General features: G+C 37.7%; 1 protein-coding gene across 4 annotated transcripts in view; it reads left to right on the top strand.

The window, feature by feature from the left end:
- Ldah (lipid droplet associated hydrolase) overlaps window positions 1–23,661 on the top strand; it is a 115,328-nt gene that overhangs the window by 46,808 nt on the left and 44,859 nt on the right. For all 4 annotated transcript variants that reach the window (XM_013522654.1, XM_005400355.2, XM_005400357.2 and 1 more), the window contains one exon: window positions 19,156–19,390. In XM_013522654.1, coding sequence (XP_013378108.1) covers window positions 19,156–19,390 — 235 coding nt within the window. The remainder of the gene's footprint in view (window positions 1–19,155; window positions 19,391–23,661) is intronic.

Here is a 23,661-nt window from a genome sequence, read left to right as displayed (position 1 = left end):
GCTCAGCTACCTGATATCTCTTTATTATGTATGTACCTTTAAGAATGAGTCATTAAAAATGCCAGCAGATTGTATATGAGCGGATTTTGTCAGCTGTTCAGTTTTACTGAAGCAGAGTAGACAGGAAACCTGACATTTTTGTGTGTGGTATTACCCAGTTTACTATCTGTATGTACTTTTTCTACAACTATTAAGTTTTTCAAAAAATGTTATGTTAGCTGGGTGTGGTGGCACTTGCTTTGGAGGCCGAAGCAAGATGATCACAAGCTTGAACCCAGCTTAGGCAGCCTAGCAGCTTATCAAGATCCTGTATCAAAATAATAAACAAAATAAAAGGTGCTAGCAATGTAGCTCAGTGTTCAGTCCCCAGTACTGAGAGGGGAGAAATCTTCAAAGCTTCTTCCTTGAAATGAACAGGTCAAGGGGCTGGTGTAGCTTATGAGAGGCTTAGTGTTTGCTGTCTTGGCTTTTACTTACTCTACTTCTCATAATGCCCCCTTGCCTCCTGTCTCTTTTTTTGCCCTGTGTGCCCAGATCTGGAACCTCTTTCTTTCAGTTTCTACTGGAACAAACCTCCAGGCTGTGCTGGGGTTGGGAAGGAGCTGCATGGGGTGTTGGAGGAGGGATGTGTCCTGGGGACCAGCTGCCTGTCAGCCAGACTTTCATTCATGTAGCCCACTAGATGCTGTGACTGTTGCAAAGCGTTTGTGAGGGGCTTTGGTGCATCTGTGAACAAAACAGGAAAAATACAACTATACCTTTAAAGAGTTTATAGTCCCCTGGGGAGAGATGGAAATAAGCACAAAAGTGAATAAATTAACCTTTTCAAGGGTGATAGTATAGTAGCACACACCTGTAATCCCAGCACTCAGAGGCTGAGACAGGAAGATTGCTGTGAGTTTGAGCTCAGGCTGGGCTACACAGTGAGTGCAAGGCCAACCTGAACTATATATGAGACCCTGTCTCAAAAAAACAAAACAAAAAAAGTGACAATGCCTTGATAAAAAAGAATCGTGCAAGATACATAAACTGGGTTGAAGTGCCTTGCCTGGGGGATAGAGGGCAGTGGCGTACTGCAAGTGATTTTTTAACATTTTATTTGCAAGTCATTTCAAACTCAGAGAGTTGCAAGAATAAGATAAGGGCAAAGAATACAATATATATACAAGTTACTCAGACTATAGTTCATCTCATTTGCTTTATTTGTTCCTTTTCTCCCTCTTCCTCTCCCTCCCTCTCTTCCTCCTTCCCTCTCCTATTCCCCGCCTTTCTCTTCTCCCTTTTTCTCTCTCATTCTCTCTCTGTGTGTACTGAACTGTTTGAGGTTACACTGAATATATCTTTACCCATAAATACATCCTTAAGTGTATATTTGCTAAAAATAAGGTTATTCTCTTTCTTAAACACAGTATGCTTTTCAGTGCCAGTAAATTTAGTGTTGGTATAATACATTAGTCTGCCTTCCATTCTGCAACTTGGTCATTTGACCCACTGATGCCCTTTTTGATATTTTTCCCTCCAATCTGGAATCCAGTCTGGAATCAGACATTGCATTTAATTCTCGTTTCTGTTTATTCTTATCTCAACAACGTTGTTGTTGTTTTCATAAAACTGATATTTTGAAGAATACGGTTCCTTTCTAAAAAGAAGAAAAAGAAAATCCTTAATCCTCTGTTTGTCTTGTTTCCTTACAGTTACATTGAGCTTGTGATTCTGGTCTATAAAACCTCTGGTCTTCATAAGGTAGGCACACAATGTTCAGCAGCTCCTCGATGATGATGTTAATTTTGATAACTCAGTCAAAGTGTTATCCAAAATTTCTCCACTATATACTTCCAGTTTTTTTCCTAACAATTAATAAACAGTCTGTGAAGAGGTATTTTTAAGATTATGCCAATGTCCTGCTCTTCATCAAAATTTTCCCCAAGATTTAATACCCACTGTTCATCCTTGCCTGATCTTTACCATGACTGCTGCAGACTGGACTTCCAGCTCCAGCCCGCCTCCGTGTGTGTCAGTCAGCCTTCAGTCTTCTTAGACAGGAGCCTGCTTTCACATTTGTATTCACATTGGTGTGTATTGATTCATCAGTGTGGATTTGTTTGATTTATTAAAAGAATGTGATTTATTACATAATTAGTTATTTCAGTAACAAAATTGGCCCATACTTGACCATTAGGAGCCACTTTAGTGTGGCCCCAATATTGAGCAAAGTCAGCCAGACTCATTGAGAAATAACTTCCACACAGGGCTGTCTAGGGGACAAGGATTCCAGGCAGCAGTTTATTAGAGTCTGAATGGCTGGGATTTTCCTCTCTAGGGATCAGCAAGAGGCCAAGGTGGCTGGAGAAAAGTGAACAGAGTATGGAGTCCTAGTAGTTGTCTGAAAGTCTTAGCTTTTTTACTCTGAATAAGCAGAAGAATGATATCTGACTTAAGTTTTATCAGGAGCAACCAGCCTGCTATATTTGAAATAGATTGTAAGAAAGCAAGAATGAAAGAAGAGAAGGCAGTAATGAAGCCATTGCAATAATTCAGGTCAGAGATGATGGTGTGAGTTAGATCACAGGGGAGCAATTGAGGTAAGTAGAGAAGGGGGACCTGAAGGGAAAGCCAAAGAATATCCTCCTTGAATAAATGCAAAATGTGAGAAAGGGGAAGACGAAGGGTGACTGTGAGGTGTCGGGCTGAGAAACGGGAAGAGCCAGTGGCCATCAGCTTAATGAAGAAAGACTAGAGGGATTCGCTTTGGGGAAAATCAAAAGTATAGTTTTGGAATTCTGTGATTGAAGTGATATATGGGCATCTCAAGTAAAATGGAGAATAGGAAGTTATAGCAAAAAAGAAAGAAGGGATTGAAGAGAGAAGAGAAAAGAAAAGAAACTGGATGTGGTATGTGGTAGCATACACCTGTAATCCCAGCATTCAGGGAGGCTAAGGCTGGAGGATCACAGAAGATCTAGCACAAGTGCCAGAGCTCTGGGTTCAGTCTTCACTACAACTCAGAGAGGGAGAGGGAGAAGAGAGGAGAGGGCAGGGGATGGGAGAAGAGACAAGACTGCTTATGTGATATTTCCTTTTGTTACTTGTTTTCTCTCCCCACATCCTCTATATTCTGTTGTCCAGCAGAAACATTTAAACTCACCCTTCTACTTGTCTAGGGTGTCCACCATCCAATGAGGTGGAAAAGAAGAAATCAGAGAAGGGGAGCAGTAGTACCCTTAGAGCCAACTGAAGTAAGTGTAACTAGAAGAGAGTGATCCACTCTGTGGGGTACACTATATAGTTTCATTAGATGAGGCCTGAAAACTGACCATTGGATTTAGCAGTGTGGATTATCTGCTGAGTTTGAGCAATTTCAGTAGAGTGGAAGAATTGAAAGATTTTCAACCAGTACCTCAGGGCATGGCCTCCACCTTTAAAGTTTCTAAGAAGTGAATGAATTGTCCTTCTATTTGTATCCCCCTCTGGAGTTGTAAATAAATTCTTGGACTGGTGTTGAAGGTGAAGAACACTCTGGAGGCGCTGGTTACTCAGCTGTCATTCAGCTTTCCTCTGTCTCTTTTCCCGTTTCTGAGACCCTGCTGTCCCTATTCTTTTGTTTTTCTTTTTACATTTTTTAAATTATTTTTATTTTGCTTAGATTTTGAGAGAGAACAGAGATAATTGAATGGGTTCGATCAGCTTTGTTAATGACAAATGATAGTCTTTAAACAGCGATTACATTCTGTAACTGGAATTCAGTTTAAAAGCTGTAGAAAATTAAGACTGGACACTTTCACTGCTTTATGTGATATTTCTTTTTGTTACCTGTTTGCTCTCCCCACATCTTCCCTCTATATTCTATTGTCCAGCAGAAACATTCAAACTCACCCTTCCACTCCAAGCAAAGTGAAACTTGCCATCTGTCAAACATATTGAATTTATTCTGTGCATTGTAAAATCCGGATAGCTATGTAGAGATGTGTGGTTGTTGCAGTGTGTCCTGTCAGTACTGATTTTTTTTTATTTTCATTGAGGATATTCCAGTCACCTTTCTTCAGACAGTTGTGCAGGATCTGACTGTCCAAAGACAAGGAAAATACTAACTAAATCAATCTAGTCCAAGTTTGACATCACATTGTAGACAGTTGGCAAAGAAGAATTCCCGAGTGTTTCATAGTGAAAGTGACAATTTTTAAAGGTAACAAGACAGAATTAGAGTTTTTGTTAGTTTGCACAATGCTCAGAAATCACAGTTAAAGAGAAGTAATAAACAGTGGCACAGAAGTGTTAGCTTATCACATCACTGCATTTCCCTGGGAACATAGGGTGCTGTCGGGAGACTGGCTTAAGGTGGAGAACAAAATCAACCTGAGGAATTTCTGAGAGTTACCTTAAAGGGACACAGTTTAGAATGAGTAAAACAAGCTTGCAACACGCTCTAAAATTGCTAAATTTCTGGATTATCTGGAAGTAAGACTTTTTGGCCACGGTAAGGCCATGGGTCAAAGAATGTCAGCAGCATTAGAAGGTAGAAGAGACAAGAAATGGATTCTCCCCTGGACCTTCCTGGAAGAGTGCAGCCCTGCTAACATCTTGACCTGAGCCCAGTAATCCTGATTTGGCCTCCAAAACTATAGAGTAGTTTCTTCTACTTGCAGCCTTCTAGGTTGTGATAGTATATGACAGCAGCCTTTCAAAATTAATATGTTGTCCTTAACACTTGATGGCTATTTCAACTTTAAGACCCATGTATCTGTCTCCTTCAGTTGAGGAAAATTTCCATGCAGTATTTCTGTTAGGTCCCATTCCCATCTTCTTCTGTCTTTTCTTTTAAAACTCATTTAATAGGATAGTAGTTTTCCTGGGTGTAGTCTAATTTTTTTTCTATTTGCCCACCTCTACTTTCAGTGGGATTTCTTTCACTGAATCTTCCAGTTAATTTTTAAACAAATAACTTTTTTAATTTTTAAAGAATACTGTCTTATTAAGTGTTCTATTTGTATTCTACTCTTCATTAATGTAATATTTTATCTCTAAGCAAATTATAATTTCTTCTAATCCTTCATCATCTTTTCCTCAGTTTTGCTCTCTGTAAGCTTCACTCTAATGTCTGCCTACCTGTTGTTTTTTTTTTTACCTATAAGTGTGAAGTTTGTTACTTGGGACTGTCATCATGTGGGCTGGGCTTCTTCCATTCTCTGTAGAAATCAGCTCTTTTGTTAAGGACCCCAAACATTAGGCTTGTTTTAAGAAGATGATTACAGAGGTGCTCAACTTTGGAAGACACAAAATTCCATTTATAGTAACAGGGTGAATTCTTACATGCTGAGGTATTGCTGATGACCCCCAAGCCACTCATAAAAAGACTGCAATCCAGCTATGAGGATTGTTAATCTCTGAAGTAATAGTGTCTGTTTTAGTGAGATTTGGTTTTTTGGCAAACATATATATTAATTTAAGAGCCACAGAAATACACCATTTTTCCTTCTGAAAGCAACCAACAAATAGCAGTTTTTCAAATGTGTTAGAGTATGCTCTATGAAGAGCCTTACAGGAGCATTTACCCTCCTAAGACTGAAGGAGTTTGTATTGTTAGTTATTACAGATGACTCCTAGCTTTACTGAAAATGGAGATTATTTGTTTCATCTTTTTCTTGCATTAGAGTGATAAAACATCTTTACCTCACAATGAAATTCAACACCACATTATTTTACAGTGATCTGTAAGAAGACTCATAAGGTATTTTTCCTAACAGTGTACATCTGCCATTACAGGAATAGTATTCTGGGTGATGACCTGCAATTGTTAGTTAACTTTCTTTCTGAAGAATTATTAATAATAATAATAAATTCAAGAAAGATAAGTGCTACAATACTGTCACTAACCCCCACAAATGTATAAAAAGTCCCAGTGTGCATTTTTACTTCCCTGTACTGTTCAAAAAATCATGACTGTTCTTTATTATTGTATTAGATAGGGTTCTCTACAGTAACAGAATCAATAGAAAACACTTGCATATTTATGTAGGCTTACAGTATTTTCAGAGGCAGGAGAGTCTACAGTGGCTATGTGTGTGCTGGAGACCGAGAGGATCCAGTAGCTGCTCAGTTCAAGAAGCTGGAAGCCTCAGAGCAGGCAAGATCAAGATTGCAATGCCAGTCCAAGGCCAAGGCCTGGAAACTCACCAGAGACTTACTGGTGCAGGTCTGCTTTGGAAGGCTGAAAACACTGGAAACCTATGTCCCTTTTTTGTTCCATCCAGGCTACAAGCCTGTTAGTTGGTACCATCTATATCTGAAGTGGGTCTTCCACCCCTCAGTTTGCTAACCTACATGTCAGTCATCTGCAAACATGCCCAGACTTGTGGTTTACTAATCTGCTAGGTGATTCTTAATCCAGTCTAGTAGACATGTGTATTAGTCACTTTTTCATTGGTGGAACAAAGTACCTAACATCTACCATTTAAAGGAGGAGAAGTTTATTTTGGCTTACAGTTTGCAGTGGGTTTAGTCCATGATTAGCTAACTCTAAGGCATGACAGAAGGGCCTGGTAGTGGAAAGTTGCTTACCACATGGCTGCCAGGAAGCAGTGAGAGAAGGAAGGAGCCAGAAACAAGATGCCTTCAGTGACTCCCCATTTGACCAGGCCCCATCTCCAAATGTAAGACTTTCATGGGATATTGTGGATCTAAGCTATAACATTGTGCCTGTGGCTCCCAAAAGACTCCTGTCCGTCTCGTTATGCAAATTGCATTTAATCCCTCTCTAAGTGGTGCTAAAATCTTAGTAGTTCCAGAATTAGTGAAAAGCTCAAGTCCAAAGTCTTTTTCTGAGACTCTGGGCATACTCTTAGCTGTGAACTCCTGTAAAAATCAAAAACATAGTTATATACTTCCAGCATACAATAGGACAAGGTAAATATTCCCTTTCTGAAAGGTAAGATGGAAATAGGAATAGTGTCAAAGCAAAACTAAACCCAGAGGGCAGATATTAAATCCTGAAGCTCCAGGTTCAACACTCAGAGCAAATTGTGGTGAGAAGTGAACTGTAAGGGGTTTGAGCAGCACTACTCCTATGACACCCACATGGCATCTCTCTTTTGGGCTGGCTCTGCTCACTGCCTGTGACTTTCCTCAGCAGATTTTCCACATTCCTGGCATCTCCACCTTCTTGGGGTCTCCCTTGCACCTTCACCTTCATTCTCACAGATTCATATACTGCCCTCTCAGGCTCCTTCTCTGGCTTCCCAAGCATTCCTCTGAAATCTGGGTGACAGCCTCTATGACCTAATAACTGCATTCCTTATCCCTGCAAAACCACCATTACATGGATGATGCCAAAGAAAATTTGCTGCCAGCTCAAGCAGTATCCTGGCTCCTGTGGACTATGGCTATAGTAGCCTCTGATTACCTGGGTGGCTGAGCATAGTGAAGTGAATCCTGGCAAACCAGTTTCCTGGCTGGCCCTTCTCAAGCGGGTGCCCAGCAGATGTCCTCTCAAATGATGTTTATACTTTTGCACCTTTGAGCTGTGATGTGTGAGGTCTTACTGACTCTTGAGAGGACTTCAAACCATTTTTCCTGTTGTCCTGATGCAAAGTATGGCCTCTTTTTTTTTTTTTTTTTTTTTGGTTTTTCTCTGGTACCGGGAACCGAACTCACGAGTTTGAGCTTGCCAGGCAGGCGCTTTTGCCGCTGAGCTAAATCCCCAGCCCTTGGCCTCTTTTTAATGCTAATCTTTTCAGCAGCTGAGCTCTCCATAGCCCCAACTTTACAGGTGCTTCCTTTCTGGCCACCAGCAAAATTTTTCAGATTACTCAGCTCTGATTTTTGGTCTTGATTTTCACTGTAAATGTGTCTGAAAGCACCTGGCAGTACCCATGCCACAGCCTAAATGTTGGCCTGGCCTGAAATTTCTTCTGCCAGGTAAATTAGCCCACTGTCCTTAATCTCAGTCTCCTGCAAAGTCTCAGGACATGGGAAAGTGCAGACAAATTTTCTGCCAGAAGGTAACACACATGGTCTCTAGTCTAATTACCAATGGGTCCTTGTTCCTAACTGAAACCTCCAAACCCTGACCTTTACAGTCTGCATTCCTGTCAGTGTCCTGGTATTCTGACTTCTGACCAGAATCACCCACCAAGCTTGGCTGACAGCATTCTAACTCTTCTCTAGCTGGCATCTCCAGACCACTCTTCTACAAGCCAATCCCAAAGGCTCCTAAACGACACGGTTAGATGTAGTCACAGCAATGACCCCATCTGGGTATCAGTTTTCTATATTAGTCACTTTCCCATTGTTGGGACAAAATACTGATACCCACAATTTAAAGAAGTTTATTTTGGCTCACAGTCTCCAATGGGTATACTTCACGGTTGGCTGGCTCCAGGGCACAGTGGGAGAGCCTGTGGAAGATAACTGCTCACCCCATGGTAACAAGAAAGCAGAGAGAAGGGAAGAGCCAGGGATGAGAATATACCTTCTAAGTCCTATCTCCAGTGACCCAACCCATTGACCCAGCTCCACCACTGAATGTGAGACTTTATAGGACATTTTAGATCTAAACTACAAAAACATCATAATTAATGAATGGGCCATCTTGAAAGTTCCTTCTTTAATGAGCCAATAACATGAAATGTTTTATATACAGATTTGGAAACCTTCCCTGCACAACTGTATTATAAAATTCAGTATATTTCATTGACCTGGGTGCTTTTTTGTTTGGGTTTGGTTTTGGTTTTGGTTTTGGTTTTGGTTTTGGTTTTGGTTGTTTTATTTTGTTTTGTTTTGTTCTGCTAGTAGGTTCATGTGTGAAAAATGAAACTTCTTAGGTGACTTTTCCTACCAAATTTGGACTATAAATTTCATGGAAATTATCATTATGATATCTAGAAAAAGTATGAGTTCCCTCTAACAGGTAATATACCTGTTACTCCCCAGTGGGAAAAGAGGAAAACTAGTTCTCACCAACTAAGTATTGTAATAAACAGTCTTTGGTCTTGTTACACTTTTGCAAGGCAATGAGGCATTCAGAGTACATAATGTAACTTCCTTATTTTAGTCCATTCCCAAGATTTCAGAATGCACTGTAATTCTCAGTTTGTTATTGATATAGATCAGCCAAATATTACCCCATATGCTCATGTATGTTTAGTTTCTTTGCATGCAGTTTTGTTTAATATGGGTCACAGTAAAGGATCATTTCTAAAATGGATTACTTCCTGTTTCTGCCAGCTGATTTGGTCATTCTGAAGTTCTTGTGTACTGTGGGTTATATAAGTAGTAGGGAATCTGAACATTTTTTAGTTTGACAGTAACTGAGTTAACCATTTATAGTCTCCAAATCTTTGAGAACATTTTAACAGGCATAAGGAATTTGCTCATTTTGAAGAGAATACGTTTGAAAATCAAATGAGTAAATTACCATATAAAACTAAATGATCAAGCCGGGCGTGGTGGCACAAGCCTGTGATCCCAGCACTCTGGAGGCTAAGGCAGGAGGATCATTGTGAGTTCAAGACCAACCTGGGCTACAAAGTGAGCTCAAGCCTGGCCTGAACTGCATAGAGAGACCCTGTCTCAAAAAAGACAAAAAAAAAAAAACGAAATGATCAGGCTTCTCAGAAAGCCGATCATTTTCATTTATTGATTATACTATAGACTTGCCAAGGGGGAGAGGAGAGAACAAGAACATTTATTTCTGGCTTTGCTACTTAAAATGTTTGTAGTATGGTTTAGCATATTTCTCTGTGCTCATAAATAATGTACAATAAGATAGAATTTAGTTTTTTTACTTGCCTAATAAAGAATTTGTACCTTAGAGTTCTAGTTTTGAATATTTTCTCATATATAAATGCAAACAGTTTTTTCTATATTCTAGGTAGCACTTGGCTTTCACTTTTTTCATTAATAGCCATTCTAACAGGTGTGAAGTGATAGCGCAGATGGTTTAATTTACATTTCGCTTATCAAGGATGCTAAACATTTTCTTATATACCTCTTGCCATTCAGATGTCTTTTTTGATGAATAGCTATTCATGTTCTTTCTTTGCCTGTTTTTTAACCAAGTTACTTGTTTTCTTGCTATTGAGTTGTTTGGATTCCTTATATATTTTGGATATTCACCCCTCTCAGCATATGATTTGCAGATATTTTGTCACATTCAACAGGTTGTCACTTCACACTGTTAATTATTTCCTTAGTTGTGCAGGTGCTTTTTAGCTTAATGTAGTCCCATTCGTCTGTTTTTGCTTTTGTTGCCTGTATCTTGGAATATGGCAGAGAAACCACTTACCACACTAATTTCATAGGGCTTTTCCACTATCTTCTAAGAGTTTTAGCTTTAAATCCTATATTTATGTATTTAACCCATTTTATTTTTGTATATGGTACAAGATAAAGCTTTAATTTTATTCTCCTTGATGTGGGTGTCCAGTTGTCACAGTATCCCTTACTGAAGAGACTGTCCTTTGCCTATTGTGTGTCTGTGGCACCTTTATTTGATTATAAATATGTAGAAAACTTACTTGGTTTTGTTGATCTGTGTGTCTGTTTTTATAGTAGTGTTGTCTTAGTTCCTTTTCCCTCGTTGGTGAGACAAAATACCCAACACCCTAAGTTAAAAGGGGAAAGGTTTATCTAGTTCACAATTTGTAGAGGTTTCAGTCCATAATCAGCTGGGTGGCACATGGCAGAGAGCAACAGTTCATGCAGCAGAAAACATCAGCAAAAGCAACAAGAGCAAAAGGGGAGGAGCAGGAGCAGAGAGCAAGCCTCCTTTCCTCCATTGTATTAGAGGATATCATATGCAGGATCCCCACCCTAAGGTGAGTGTAGCACTCACACCCATAAGCCCAGCATTGGACCATGAGTCAATTATAAACTCTAGAAGCCTGCCCCATGACTGCATGAGGCTCTGGGGGGACATCTAGACATAAGCCATAACATATCCCTTATATTACATGCAGTCTACCAGGATTAGGCCAGTGCCAATCCAATCAGTGGACTGAGTCATTAATCATCCACCCTTAATCCTAGTACCCTTAATCCTAGTATTGAACCATGAATCAGTTGCACACTCTAGATTCAGCCCCCTCTGATAAAAGCCCCATCTAAAACTGCATGAGGCTGTGGGGGGGACAACTAGACACAAACCATAACTAGTGTTATGCTTGTTATGGTGAGTGTTATGGATACTGTTGCACTGTAGTGTTATTTTTAATCTTTATTTTCATAGTGCTAGGGATTGAACCCAGGATCTTGAGCATGTTAGGCAAGCACTTTGCCACTGAGCTTAGTTCCCAGCCTGTGTAGTATACTTTTGAGGTCAGGTAGTAGTATACCTCGAGCTTTGTTCTTTTTGTTCAAGATTGCTTTTGTGACTCTTTTTGTTTTTTTGAGACAGGATTTCACTATGCAGTTCAAACTGGCCTTGACCTCACAACATCCTCCTGTATCAGCCTTCTGAGTGCTGGGATTACAGGGGTGCACCATCACACCTGGCTTCTTTTGTGATTCTATATGCATTTTTAGAGTTGTTTTCTCTATTTCTGAGGAAAAAATGTCTGAAGAATTTTCATAGGGTTTGGATCAAATCTATAGATTGCTTTAGGACATGTGGCTATATTAATAATCTTCCAATTCATGAACATGGACCATCTTTGCACTGAATTGTGTCCTCTAGTTCATTTCATGGGTGGTTTTTGGTTGTTGTTGGGTGTTTGTTTTTTGTTCATTTGTTTGAGACAGGGTGTCAATATGTAGTTCAAGCTGGCCTTGAACTCACCGTGGGAAACCCATGCTGGCCTCAAACTTGTGGCAGCCCTCCTGCCTCAGCCTCCCAAGTGCTGGAATTACAGGCCTGCACCACCACTCTCAGTTCATGAATATTTTTAAATTTTCAGTCTACAAGTCTTTTACCTCCTTCGTTGTATTTACTCTTAACATTTTTTTTTTGTAAGCTATTATTATTGAGATTGCTCTCTTGGTTTCTCTTTTGGATAATACCTTATCAGTTTGTAGAAACACTGCTAATTTTTGTATGTTGCACCTTTACTGTATTTATTAATCCTAACAGTTTTGGTAGAGTACTGGGGCTTTCTGTGTGTAAATACGTGCTGTGTGTAAACAGGAACAATTTAACTTCTTTTTTCTAGTTTGGATGCTTTTCCTTTATTTCTCCTACTTGTTCTGGCTAGATTTCTAATAAGTGTGTGGAAAGAAGTGGTGCGGGTGGGCATCCTTGTCTCATCCCTAATCTCAGAGGAAATGTTTTCAGCTCTTCACTGTTAAATACGATATTAGCAGTCGGTTTGCCATACATAGCCCTTAGTGTGAGCTGCATTCCTTCTATACTGAATTTGTTGAGAATTATTTTTGTCTAATACTTTTTCTGCATTTTTGGGATAATCATTTTTGTCCTTCATTCTGTTAATATGTGGTTTCACATTTATAGATTTGCATTATTTTTATTGTATTTTCTGTTAAAGAGGTGGTAAGAAATGAAAAATAGGAAGTATGAGGAATAATAAAAGCTTTAAAGCACAGAAAAAGGTTTGAGATTCACATTTTTGATCTAAAATATTAACAAATACTTTATATGAAAATATATTTAATATACTAAATTATGTTAAAAGACAAAGATTGTGAGATTATATAAAGGAAAAAGCCCACCTATATCCTGTAAATATGGGACGGTAGAAATGAAGAAAATAAAAGAGTGGAAAATTTTATGTCTTGCAAATTCTCACCCAAAATAAGCTGATGTGGCTAATATTAAACAAAATGAGCCCTAAGGGAAAAAGCATTGCTGGAAATGAAATTATTTTACCTCATAATTATAAAAGGTTTACTGTGTCAGTTATGGCAGTCAGTATCAGAAATGAAAGAAGTAGTATCATTACTAGTAATGCAGAGGTTGAAATACAATAGCAGGATATTATAAATAACTATGCCAATAGTTTTGGAAATTAAAGTGGACAGATCTACAGAAAAAGATCCATAGAATAACATCCAAACAGTTTCAAGAAGTAATAGAAAGTCTGAATGCTTACTGCTGAGTTGGAAATGTTGTATTTCTTTGTGTGCTAGAAGAAAAAAAGGTGACCAAACATCAGAATAGTGCTGGCATTCCAGAGCTGATCTCAATCCTTCTGTCTAAATGAATTGAGTTGGAGTTCACACTGAAAGTGGCATCTAGAGCGGATGATTCCTTTTGTGATTTTTCTTGTCCAGGCTCTTCAGAGACCCCATACCTTCATATGAATCTTGATATGTAACCTTTGTATAAGTCCATGGCAGTGTAGGCACTGGCTCTGACTTGAAGATTCTGGAACATATCACCCCCGACATTCTGGAGCCCATGACAGCTGCGACACAAGTATCCATGCATGCTGCCTACAATCTTTAGTAAGCATAGTCCAGTCCATCCTGCACCACCTCCTCCATTTCGTTCCTGAAAAGAGGTCAGAGCAGAATCTCACATTCATACTCTGGGTGAAACTCGGCATTCACATGTGAAATCACATTAGAAGCATCTGTGTGAGAAGTATTGTTGCCAGTCCAGCATTTATTGAGTTGTTTGAAAAGGCTGTTGCTCCCTCCTCCCAAAGAATGTTTTCTATTCATCATCAAGGTCATACATACAGATATTAAAGGAACAGTACATACTTATATGACAGTAGAGGAGGTCCAGTGGAGGACAGTTATTGTGACCAAAAGAGAAATGACTAGATTACTTCAGTTCTTTTTGAGTGAGAAGGAAAAGTCTAAAGGAAATGACCGAGTACTTAGCTGAAGTATATGACAAAGAAAAATAAAAAGATATGACTGGAAAGAAAAATGTCCTCCACAGTTTGCACTCTCAAATTTTTGTTCTCCCTTCATGAGACAGACGTCAGAGCAGAATTATAGGTGACAACTGCTCAACTTTGAAATACGAGCAATGCCATCAAACAGATTACTATGAAAAAGCACTATCCATAGCAGCAATAGAAAAAAGATAAAACCTACCTTTACTCTCAGGCCCTGCCAGTAAAAGTACATTTATACATTCAGAAAGAGTAATATAAATACACAAAAGCAATGATGAATCACTGATACCTAATGTCAAAAGAACAAACTTGCAACTGAAGCAAAACACAGCTAAAAGCTTAAACCTACATTGTAGAAAAGATAAGAGGTAGCATTATATGATGTATAGAAATTGTTTTCAATGAAAAAATAATGTATCTTCATGATTTGGGGTTAGAGAAGGATTTCTTAAGACCAAAAAAAAAAAAAACTATGAAAGACTGAACCCAACTTAAAAATGGGCAAAAAACTTAAATAGACATTTCCTCAAAGAAGATAGAAATGGCCTACAGGTATTTGAAAAAGGTACTCAATGTCACTAATCAGAGACATACAAATCAAAATCATAGTATGTCACCTAACTCATATTAGGATGGTTGTTTTAAAAAGCAAAAGATTAATAAGTGTTGGTAAGGATGTAGAGAAATTGAAATCTTTATATATCTTGTACATCTGTAGTAGAAGAATAAATTGGTGCAGCTACTTTGGAAAACTACTTGGAATTATCTGTAAAGCTGAACATTATGAATACCATATGACCCAGTATTCTGCTTTGAAGTAATATATCTAACAGAATTACATGTAAACATATACTGAGAGATGCATACAGAAATTTTAACAGGCCTGTTGGTTTCCATTTCTACACATAAGGAGCTTGAAAATTGCTACTTCATCCTAAGAAGTAAAAAGCCAGACTGGGGAAAAAAAAAAAATGACAACTTTTCTTGGATCAATTAGAGATGGAAACAGGAAAATACAGGGTATCATGCCTACCAGAATATAGATTCTTGAGGAGAAATCAATGGCATGATAGGCAAAGCTGAATTATATTTGACAAATTGCTGGTGGATAACTCTGAAAGTTAAGAATTAAAGGAGACCCAGCCATATGGGAGCTTCACAATTTTGTGCAGTTACCTTCAGGCACTTAGTTACTTTCTCATTGCTAGGACAAAATATCCAGCATCCATGAGTTAAAAGAGCAAAGGTTTATTTTGTCTCACAGTTTATGGAGGTTTCAGTTCATAGTCTAACTCCAAGTCAGGGTAGCAGGACACAAAGCGAGATTTCCTTCTTTCCCTTTTTATTCTATCCAGGCCAGAAGCCCATTGGTTGCTGCCACCCACATCCAGATTGAGTCTTCTATAAGGCCCTCATCCACACCCAGAACTGTGTTAAACCCATCTATGGACTGATCCAGTACCACACATCTGTGATACAGTATTACATATCCATGATCCAGTCACTCCCAGAAGCTCCACCTATGAGCACAAGAGGCTTTGAGGGACCATCTAGATAAAAGTCGTAACAGGCACCCAATCTGGTTCTCATAATAAATATTAGGAGAAAATCCCCTTATGCTTCTGGCATGGAACGTGGAAAGAAACCATTTTGAAATGTATCAGAGCACCATGCTCTTCTTAACAAGGCTTACACTCAGAAGAAACTAGTTAACCAGTTCCTAACCTGCTAGGGTTTTATCGAAGCCCAGCTGACCTGGGAGAAAGAAAAAATACTCCGCTTATCAGTTCTAACCTTCTTGCTGTAGAAGGGAAACACCCAACTCCAGCCCACTCTAGTTATCTTCTTAATCCTAAGCGGGGAGAAAATACTGAGAAACACTTGTGAATTCATAGTCCAGAGGCATATCCTTAAAAGTCCATAAGATTGTATAATGCTTTTTCCTGGTACATCATTCCAGCTGTTAATAAAAAAGTTATAAGGTAGACACATAGGCAAAAAAAATACATAGTTTGAGGAGATGGAATGAGCTTCAGACCCAGATTTGCAGAAATGTTAGAACTACCAATTAGAAATTATAACAACTAGAACTTATATTCTAAAGATTCTAATAGAAAAAGTAGCATACAAGAACAGGTAAGCAATGTGAAGAGAAATACGGAAATTATAAAGGACAAAACTAAAATGTTAGAAATCAAAAACATAATAGTAGGCTGTGGTGGTGCACACCTGTAATTCCAGCACTCTGAGAGCCTGAGACAGGAAGATCACAAGTTCAAGCTCAGCTTGGGCAATTTAGTGACTTAGTGAGACCCTGTCTCGAAATAAAAAATGTTGGAAGGTCTGGGCATACGTGAGTGTGAAGGCCCTGGGTACAATCTCAGTACCACCTCCAAAAAAAATCACTGTAACACAAACAAAGAATGGTTTTGATTGGCTTACTCATAGATGAGCATGGCTGCGAAAATACTTCTGACCTTAGGGTTACCTCAGTAGAAAGTTCCAAAACTGAAACTGATGCTTCTGTGAGCTTCTTTACCAGGTCTGATCAAAAATTGGGTGAATGCTACTCCTGAATGCCTTCAACAAAAACACAAGCTCATAAAAGAGAACCAAGACCAAAAAAAAAACAGAACAAAACATCCAAGGACTATGGGATGAGAAGAAAGAGAACCAGAGGAAATGTTCCAAATGGTGAAGACTGAGTTCTCAAATCATTGTCTATCAGATACCAAACCACAGATCCAGGAAACTCAGAGGACATCAATCAGGATTAATAGCTGCCAGCAAAAAAACAAAGCAAGCAAAACAAAGTAAAACTAAGCATATTATTTTCAAACTACAAAAAGTCAAAAATAAAGAATTCCTGAAAGAAGCCAAAAGGAAAAGCATGTTACCTATAGAGAAACAAAGGCAAGAATCACATTCACCTTCTCAGCAGCCATGTAAGGAGGAAGAGACTTGAATGAAATATTTAAAGTATAGAGAAGGAAAAAAAATGCACTAACCTTGAATCCTGATCTATGAAATTATCCTTCAAAAGTAAAGGAAAAACAAGAACTTTCTCAGGTGAAACCAATTTGTTGTAAGGAACTCCCATGCAAGAAGTGTTTAAAGTTCTGCAGCAAGTAAAAAATATAGATTAGAATCTCAGATCTACGTAAAGATTGAAAACAACTCAAATATTTATCAGTAAAATAAATAACTTCTAGTATATGCATACGGTGGCAAACTGTATAGCAAAAATAGACAAGCTATGCAACATAAATCAACATAGATGAATCTTATAAAGTGTCCAATGCTAAGTAAAACCACAAAAGCACACTGTGGAGAAGTTCATAAACTGGTGTTATGGTTTGTGTCTGAATGTGCCCCCCAGATTCTCATACAGTCATGTGGTAGACTTCTAGAGTTTTTGATTGATCCATGGTCCAATGCTGGGATTATGGGTGTGAGTGCTACACCTGCCCTGGGGTGGGTAGTTTGCATATAATGTAAGGGAGGGAAAGAGGCTTGCTCTCTGCCACTCCCCCGTTTTGCTCTTGCTACTTTTGCTGTTTTCTGCTGCCATGAACTGTTGCCCTCTGCCCTATGCCACTCTGCCTTGGAGCCAGCCAAGTGTGGACTGAAACCTCCACAAACTGTGAGCTAAATAAACCTTTTCTTCCTTAATTTTGGGTGTTGGGTATTTTGTTTCAACAGCAAGAGAAAAATAACCAAGACAACTAGCAAAAATAAGCTGTAGTATTTAAGGGACAATAAGTATTGATGTGAAACAAAATAAAGAAGTAATTTTATTATTAAGAGAATATTTATATGAGAAAAAGGTTACCTAAGATGTGAGCAGAGGAAGGACTTGTGATTAGAATAAACACAAGCAGAGCTCTAGCAGTATTTCATTTCTTAGCACACCTAAGTATTTGTTTTATAATTGTTATATAATATATTTGTATATTCTTCACGAGGTCTGATCAAAATATACAGTGACTGTTTAAAATTTTAAACATATATTACAATAAAAGCCACATTACCATTAATCCCCCTTGAAATACTCCCTTCACTTCAAATACGTACTAGCGTTCTTGTCACTTTCTGAAGCTGTTTTGGAAGTTCTTTTCTGTGAATGTCTTTGCCAGGTGTGATGAGAAATGCAAAAAATGGTGCTGTGTGCCTCAACAGAAAGGCAAAGTCATAAAATCATGACAGTGTGTCCTCATCCATCTAGTTCACCAGATCTGATACCATGCAGCTCTGGCTCTTCCCCAAAGTCTTAATGACCATAAAGGTAAGCATTTTGAATCAGTACAGAACATCAAGGCAGCCATAACAGCACACCTAAAGACATGAAAGAGGACTTCAGAAATGCTTCAGAAAGTGGCAAGAATGAAGAGATAAGTGTGTTCAAAGAAGTATTTTAAGAGAGATCAACAGCAAGGTGTCTTTCTGTAATAAATTTTTGTAAATAAATATTCACTATATTTTTAATCATACGTCCTACCATATGTGTTAAAGTTAACAATTTAAGATTTGGTTTTAGAAAAAAGTTCTCCAGTCTGTTAATAATTTGATCTGTTGCATTTATATTACTCTCTTAATTTTGTGGGGATTGTATTTAGCTATTTTGACTTTACTGATCCCCTTTGAAAGTGTATATGCGTGTATATATATTAATTTCAGAAAATAATGTAAATAATGATATACTTAAAATAACTTTATTAATGCTCTTTTTTCTTCTGCAGTTACTAAAATATATTTCCTGTTATTCTGATGCACTGAGCTGAAATGATGTTCTTGTCCTTAAACATTTTCCCAGAGTAGTAGAGAGTCCCAGCTTCCCTGGTACCTATCTGGCTTATACTTTATTAAGGTTGAATCCATTGTTAGGAAAATACTTGGTTCTGTTAAAGATTATGCTTGGCTGGTAACATGAAGGAATAGAAGAGCTGTTCCAGAGAACACTCTTCAAATATAGTCAATGAAAATAATGCTGAGTAAAAATAGACGTTTATATGACCTTTTTCTTCAGATATCATCATTAGTCAGTTGGTCTTATATAACTGCTAAAATGGCTGAAATTAGTTCCTAATTTCAGCAGTCCTTCAAGGAAATTATGAATTGCTAATGCAGACTAGCAGTTATCTAGGAAACTCTTTCCTTGCCACCGTGAAAATAACCCCAGTATTTCAAGAGGAATCATTATATCCCTATCCATACGTAGTTAGTAATTCTTCTCAGTCTGAACAGGCCTCTAGTCACCTTCTAAAACACAGTCATTTGTCACTACTATGTAGAAGAAATAATACAGCAGTGGGCTATGCCTTAAAAAAGCTTTTCATCAAAGTTTCTTATTTTATTGTAGGTCATTCACTCGTTTTTGCTGTTCCCGACAATTGAACGAATCGCTGAAACACCCAACGGCAGGATTGTCACTCCACTTGTGTCCTGGTTTCGATATGCTTTCTATGCTATTACCTACTCAGTGCTTAAACCATGTCCTGACATTGTCAAGTCCTGGTTAATCAGCATTGTCTTTCAAGTAATAAATTTAAAGACTGAGTTTCCGCTGACGAATGTATTTCAACCATTCTGCCTTGGTAAGCACATTTTTAAAGGTGTATATTTATTATTGTATAAGGAAGTGTTTACAGAATAATCTCAGACAGTAGATGGATAGCAAACAAGCAATTATTTGTTAGATGTTTTTCTCCCACAAATTTAAAGCTAGAAATAAATAAAATGAGTACTAGAGAAGGTGATGTGAGTTCTGACAAGTAGTTGCAAATGTCCCATGGACCTTTGTTTTAGCACCTGCTTCCAATTCTTCCCTCAGCTGCATCGTGGTGAGAAGCCACTTTGTATGTAGTGTGCAGCGTGTACAGGGGCCTGGGACAAATCCAGCGTGAGTCCTGTTAGCTTAAGGTTTTGCAGAACTAGCCTAAGTAAACCACACCAATTAGTCTAATAGAGTTGCAACTTATTCCAGAAGTTATGCTTTTATCTTCTCCCTTTAAATATTTTTAAGGAAGTTTTAATTACAAAATGAATAAATAATCATCATGGTAATATACTTTATACTAGGAATTTTGCTGATTATATCCTGAGTGTGATAGGGAATGTTTCTGCTGCTTGCCTCCAAAAGTTTAAAATACAATCTATATTTTTAATTTTTCAAATTAATTTTGTCACACCTTTAATATACATGATGATCACATTCATCATAGGAAATTTGCACCTATACATATCATATCTTAATTCATCTTTTCTCCCCTTCCATAAGCCCTTTTCCCCTCCCCATTTATAAAAGCTTTGTTTCCATTTTTCTCCCTTCTATTCTTTTTTTCTCTTTCATTTCTTCCCTTCCCCCTTTCCAATCCCTTGTTCCTTTTCCTATATGAACATTTTTTTCCTATTTCCCAATATCTGTCATCCATTTTTAGTCCTTATTTACCCTTTGGGTTTCTCACACAAGAGAATGTGATACTTAAACTTGTCTGATCTATTTCACTTAAAATTATTTTCTCAAGGTGCATCCACTTACCTAAAAATGTCTCAAGTTTATCCTTCATTACAGCAGTGTAGTACTCCATCATATATATAAAAACCACATTTTCTTTATCCATTCATCTGCTGGTGGGCATTTGGGCAGTTTCCAAGATTTAGCTGTTACAAATTGTGCTGCTATAAACGTGGGTGTACATATATCACCATGGTGTGATGCTTTTAACTCTTTTAACTCTTGGAACCCTTTGAGAAGGGTCCCAAGGGAAATACCTGGGTCAAATGGAACCTCTAATTATAGTTTTTTGAAGAATTTCCATACTGATTTCCATAGTGGTTGCACCAATTTACACTCCCACCAACAGTGGAAAAGGGTTCCTTTTCCCCTACTCATCATCAGCATTTGTTATTGGTTGGTTTCTTGACAACAGCCATTCTTTCTGGAGTGAGATGGAATGTCAGTGTTGTTTTTATGTGTATTTATCAAATGACCAGTGATGTTGAACATTTTTCTTACATTTATTTGCCATTTCTCCTTCTTCATCTGAAAAGTGTCTATTCATTTTAGATGCCCATTTTTGGATTGGGTTCTTTAATTTGAAGGTCTGATTTGTTGAATTCTTTATATATCCTATATATTAGTCTTATGTCTGAGGAATAGCTAATAAAAATTTCTTTCTCATTCTGTGTGTTATCTCCACTGTGTTGGTAGTTTCTTTACTGTGTAAAAGCTTGTTAATAAGATGAGATCCTAGTTGTTGATTCTTTGTGATAGTTCTTGTGTAATTGGGGTTTTACTCATGAAGTCTTTACCTATAGCTGTGTCTTCAAGAGTTTTACCTATTCTTTCAGCAGAGTGTTTCTGTTTTAATATTTAGATCTTTGATCTATTTCAATTTTAGTTTAGTACATGGTAAGAGATTTGGGACTAGGTTTAATCTTTAGCATGTGGAAAGTCAATTTTCCCAACCCCATTTATTAAAAGAGGCTATCTTTCTTCCAGTGAAGTAATTTGCCCTTTTGTCCCAGAAAAGGTGGCTGAGTGTATTTGGACTTGTTTCTGCATCTACTGTGCTGTCCTGCTGATCCCTAGGTCTTGTTTTTGGCCAGTACCATGCTGTTTTATCACAGTAGCTTAGTAGTATAATTTCAAGTCAGGGATTGTGATGCCTCTTGCCTTGCCTTCATTGCCCAGAACTGCCTTTGCTATTCTAAGTCTCTTCTGCTTCCAAATGGATCTTAGGAATATTTTCTCTACTTCTGTGAAGTTTGTTATTGGTATTTTGATTGGGATTGCATTAAATCTGTATAACAGTTTGGGAAGTATGAGCACTTTCACTATATTGCTTCTTCCTACAAAAGAGCAAGGGATGTGTTTCCATTTTCTGATATCCTCTGTGATATCAGTACTTTTTCAGAGTGCTACAGTTTTCTTTATTTTTGACTTTTTCTAGTTTGAAAATAATATGCTTTAGATTGATTCCTAAATATTTCATTTTTTTAATGCCACTGTGAAAGGTATTGTGTGCCTAATTTCTGTCTCAGTGAGTTTGTTACTTGTGTGCGGGAATTCTGCTGATCTTTTAGTGTTGACTTTGCATCCTTCTATGCTACAGAATTTGGCTATTAATTCTATAGCAATCTTTTGGTGGAGTGTTTCCACAAATAATGACAATTTAACTTCTTCCTTTCCTATCCTTATTCCATTTTGTTCTCTTGTCTACTTGCTCTGGCTAAGTTTTCCAGAGCTATATTGAATAGTAGTAATGATAGTGGGTATCTTTGCCTTATTCCTGATACTAGAATGAAAGCTTTGCATTTTTGACCATTTAGTATGATGTTAGTTGTTGTTTTTTCAAACGTGATTTTTATCAGATTGAGATAAAAACCTTCTATTCCAATTTCCTTTAGAGTTTTCATCATGAATTGGTGTTGGACTTTGTCAGATACTTTTTCTACATCTATTGAGGTGATCATGGGGTTTCTGTCCTTGGTTCTGTGATGTATTACATCTGTTGATTTGTATATATTGACCCATCCCTGCATCCTTGGGAAGAGTCTTCCTTGGTCATGGTGTACAGTCTTTTTGATGATTTGCTACATTGTATTTGCCAGTATCTTATTGAGGATTTTTGCCTCTAGGAAGTTAGGCCTGTAGTTCTCTTTTTTGGTTTGATTCTTCTCCGGTTTTGGTATCAGGGTAAGGCTTGCTTCCAGGAATGAGTTTGGGAGTATTGCTTCCCTTTCAATTTTATTAAAGAGTTTGAGGAATAGTGATAATAGATCTTCTCTATGTTTCTTGTAGAATTCACTAGAGAATCTGTCGTGACCTGGGCTTTTCTTTGTCAGTATTTTTACATTACTTCTTCAATTTCATTGACTGCTGTTGGATTATTTAGAAATTTTATATCTTTTTGATTCAGCTTTGGTAATTCATATGTACCTAGGGCCCATTTCCTCTGTGTTTTTCCATCTTACTAGAGTACAGGTTCTTGAAGTAGGTACTGATCTTCTGTATTTCTGTAAATTCCATTGTGATTTCACCCTTTTCATTCCTCCTTGTATGGATTTGAGTCTTTCCTTTTCTAATCAGGTTGGCTAAGAATTTGGTTTATTTAATTGCTCTTTTTTATTGTAAGAACTAAAAGAAGGAAAACATATTAACAAACACACATCACCTTACAAAATAGCATAAGAACAACACAAACAAAACAGAGTTACAGACAGAGTTGTAGGGAATTCACAATGGTTGTTGTATTACTTACTGATATCTTCAAAGTACTTTCTCAAGAAAACAAATAGAGACATACAAGATTGATGAAACAAGTATTCATTAACTGTTCCTTTCTGTACAGCAATAGAAGACAGTAGTACAACTATGTTAGCTATCCTGTACATACATACTTACATAATTTCCCCTTCTTTCCCCTCTCTTTTCCCACACCCCAGATATCCTTTACTTTTGAGCATTTTCGTTTTGTTTCACAATGTCTATCATACCTCCTAGTTTTTATTCACTCCTTCAGGTCTTACACTAGTGAGACAATACAATTCTTACACATTCAGGTCTGATTTATTTCACTTATGAGTATGGTCTCTAGTTCTGACCATTTACCTATAAAAGCCTCGAGTTTATCTTTCTTTATAGGTGAGTAATATTCCAGTATGTAAAAGTACCACAATTTTTTTATCCAATCCTCAGTGGATGGACATTTGGGTTGCTTCCACAGTTTAGCAATTACAAATTGCGCTGCTATGAACATGGGTGCACATATATCACTGTGATATGCTATTTTCAGATCTTGTGGGAAAATACCCAGAAGGGGAATAGGTGGATTGAATGGGACCTCTAGACCTAGTTTGCTGA

The sequence above is a fragment of the Chinchilla lanigera genome, unplaced genomic scaffold (genome assembly GCF_000276665.1).
Source record: "Chinchilla lanigera isolate Chin_1 unplaced genomic scaffold, ChiLan1.0 scaffold00068, whole genome shotgun sequence".
Lineage (NCBI taxonomy): Eukaryota > Metazoa > Chordata > Mammalia > Rodentia > Chinchillidae > Chinchilla > Chinchilla lanigera.
Note: the sequence above shows the minus strand (reverse complement) of the source record. Positions and strands in the feature narration are given on the sequence as shown.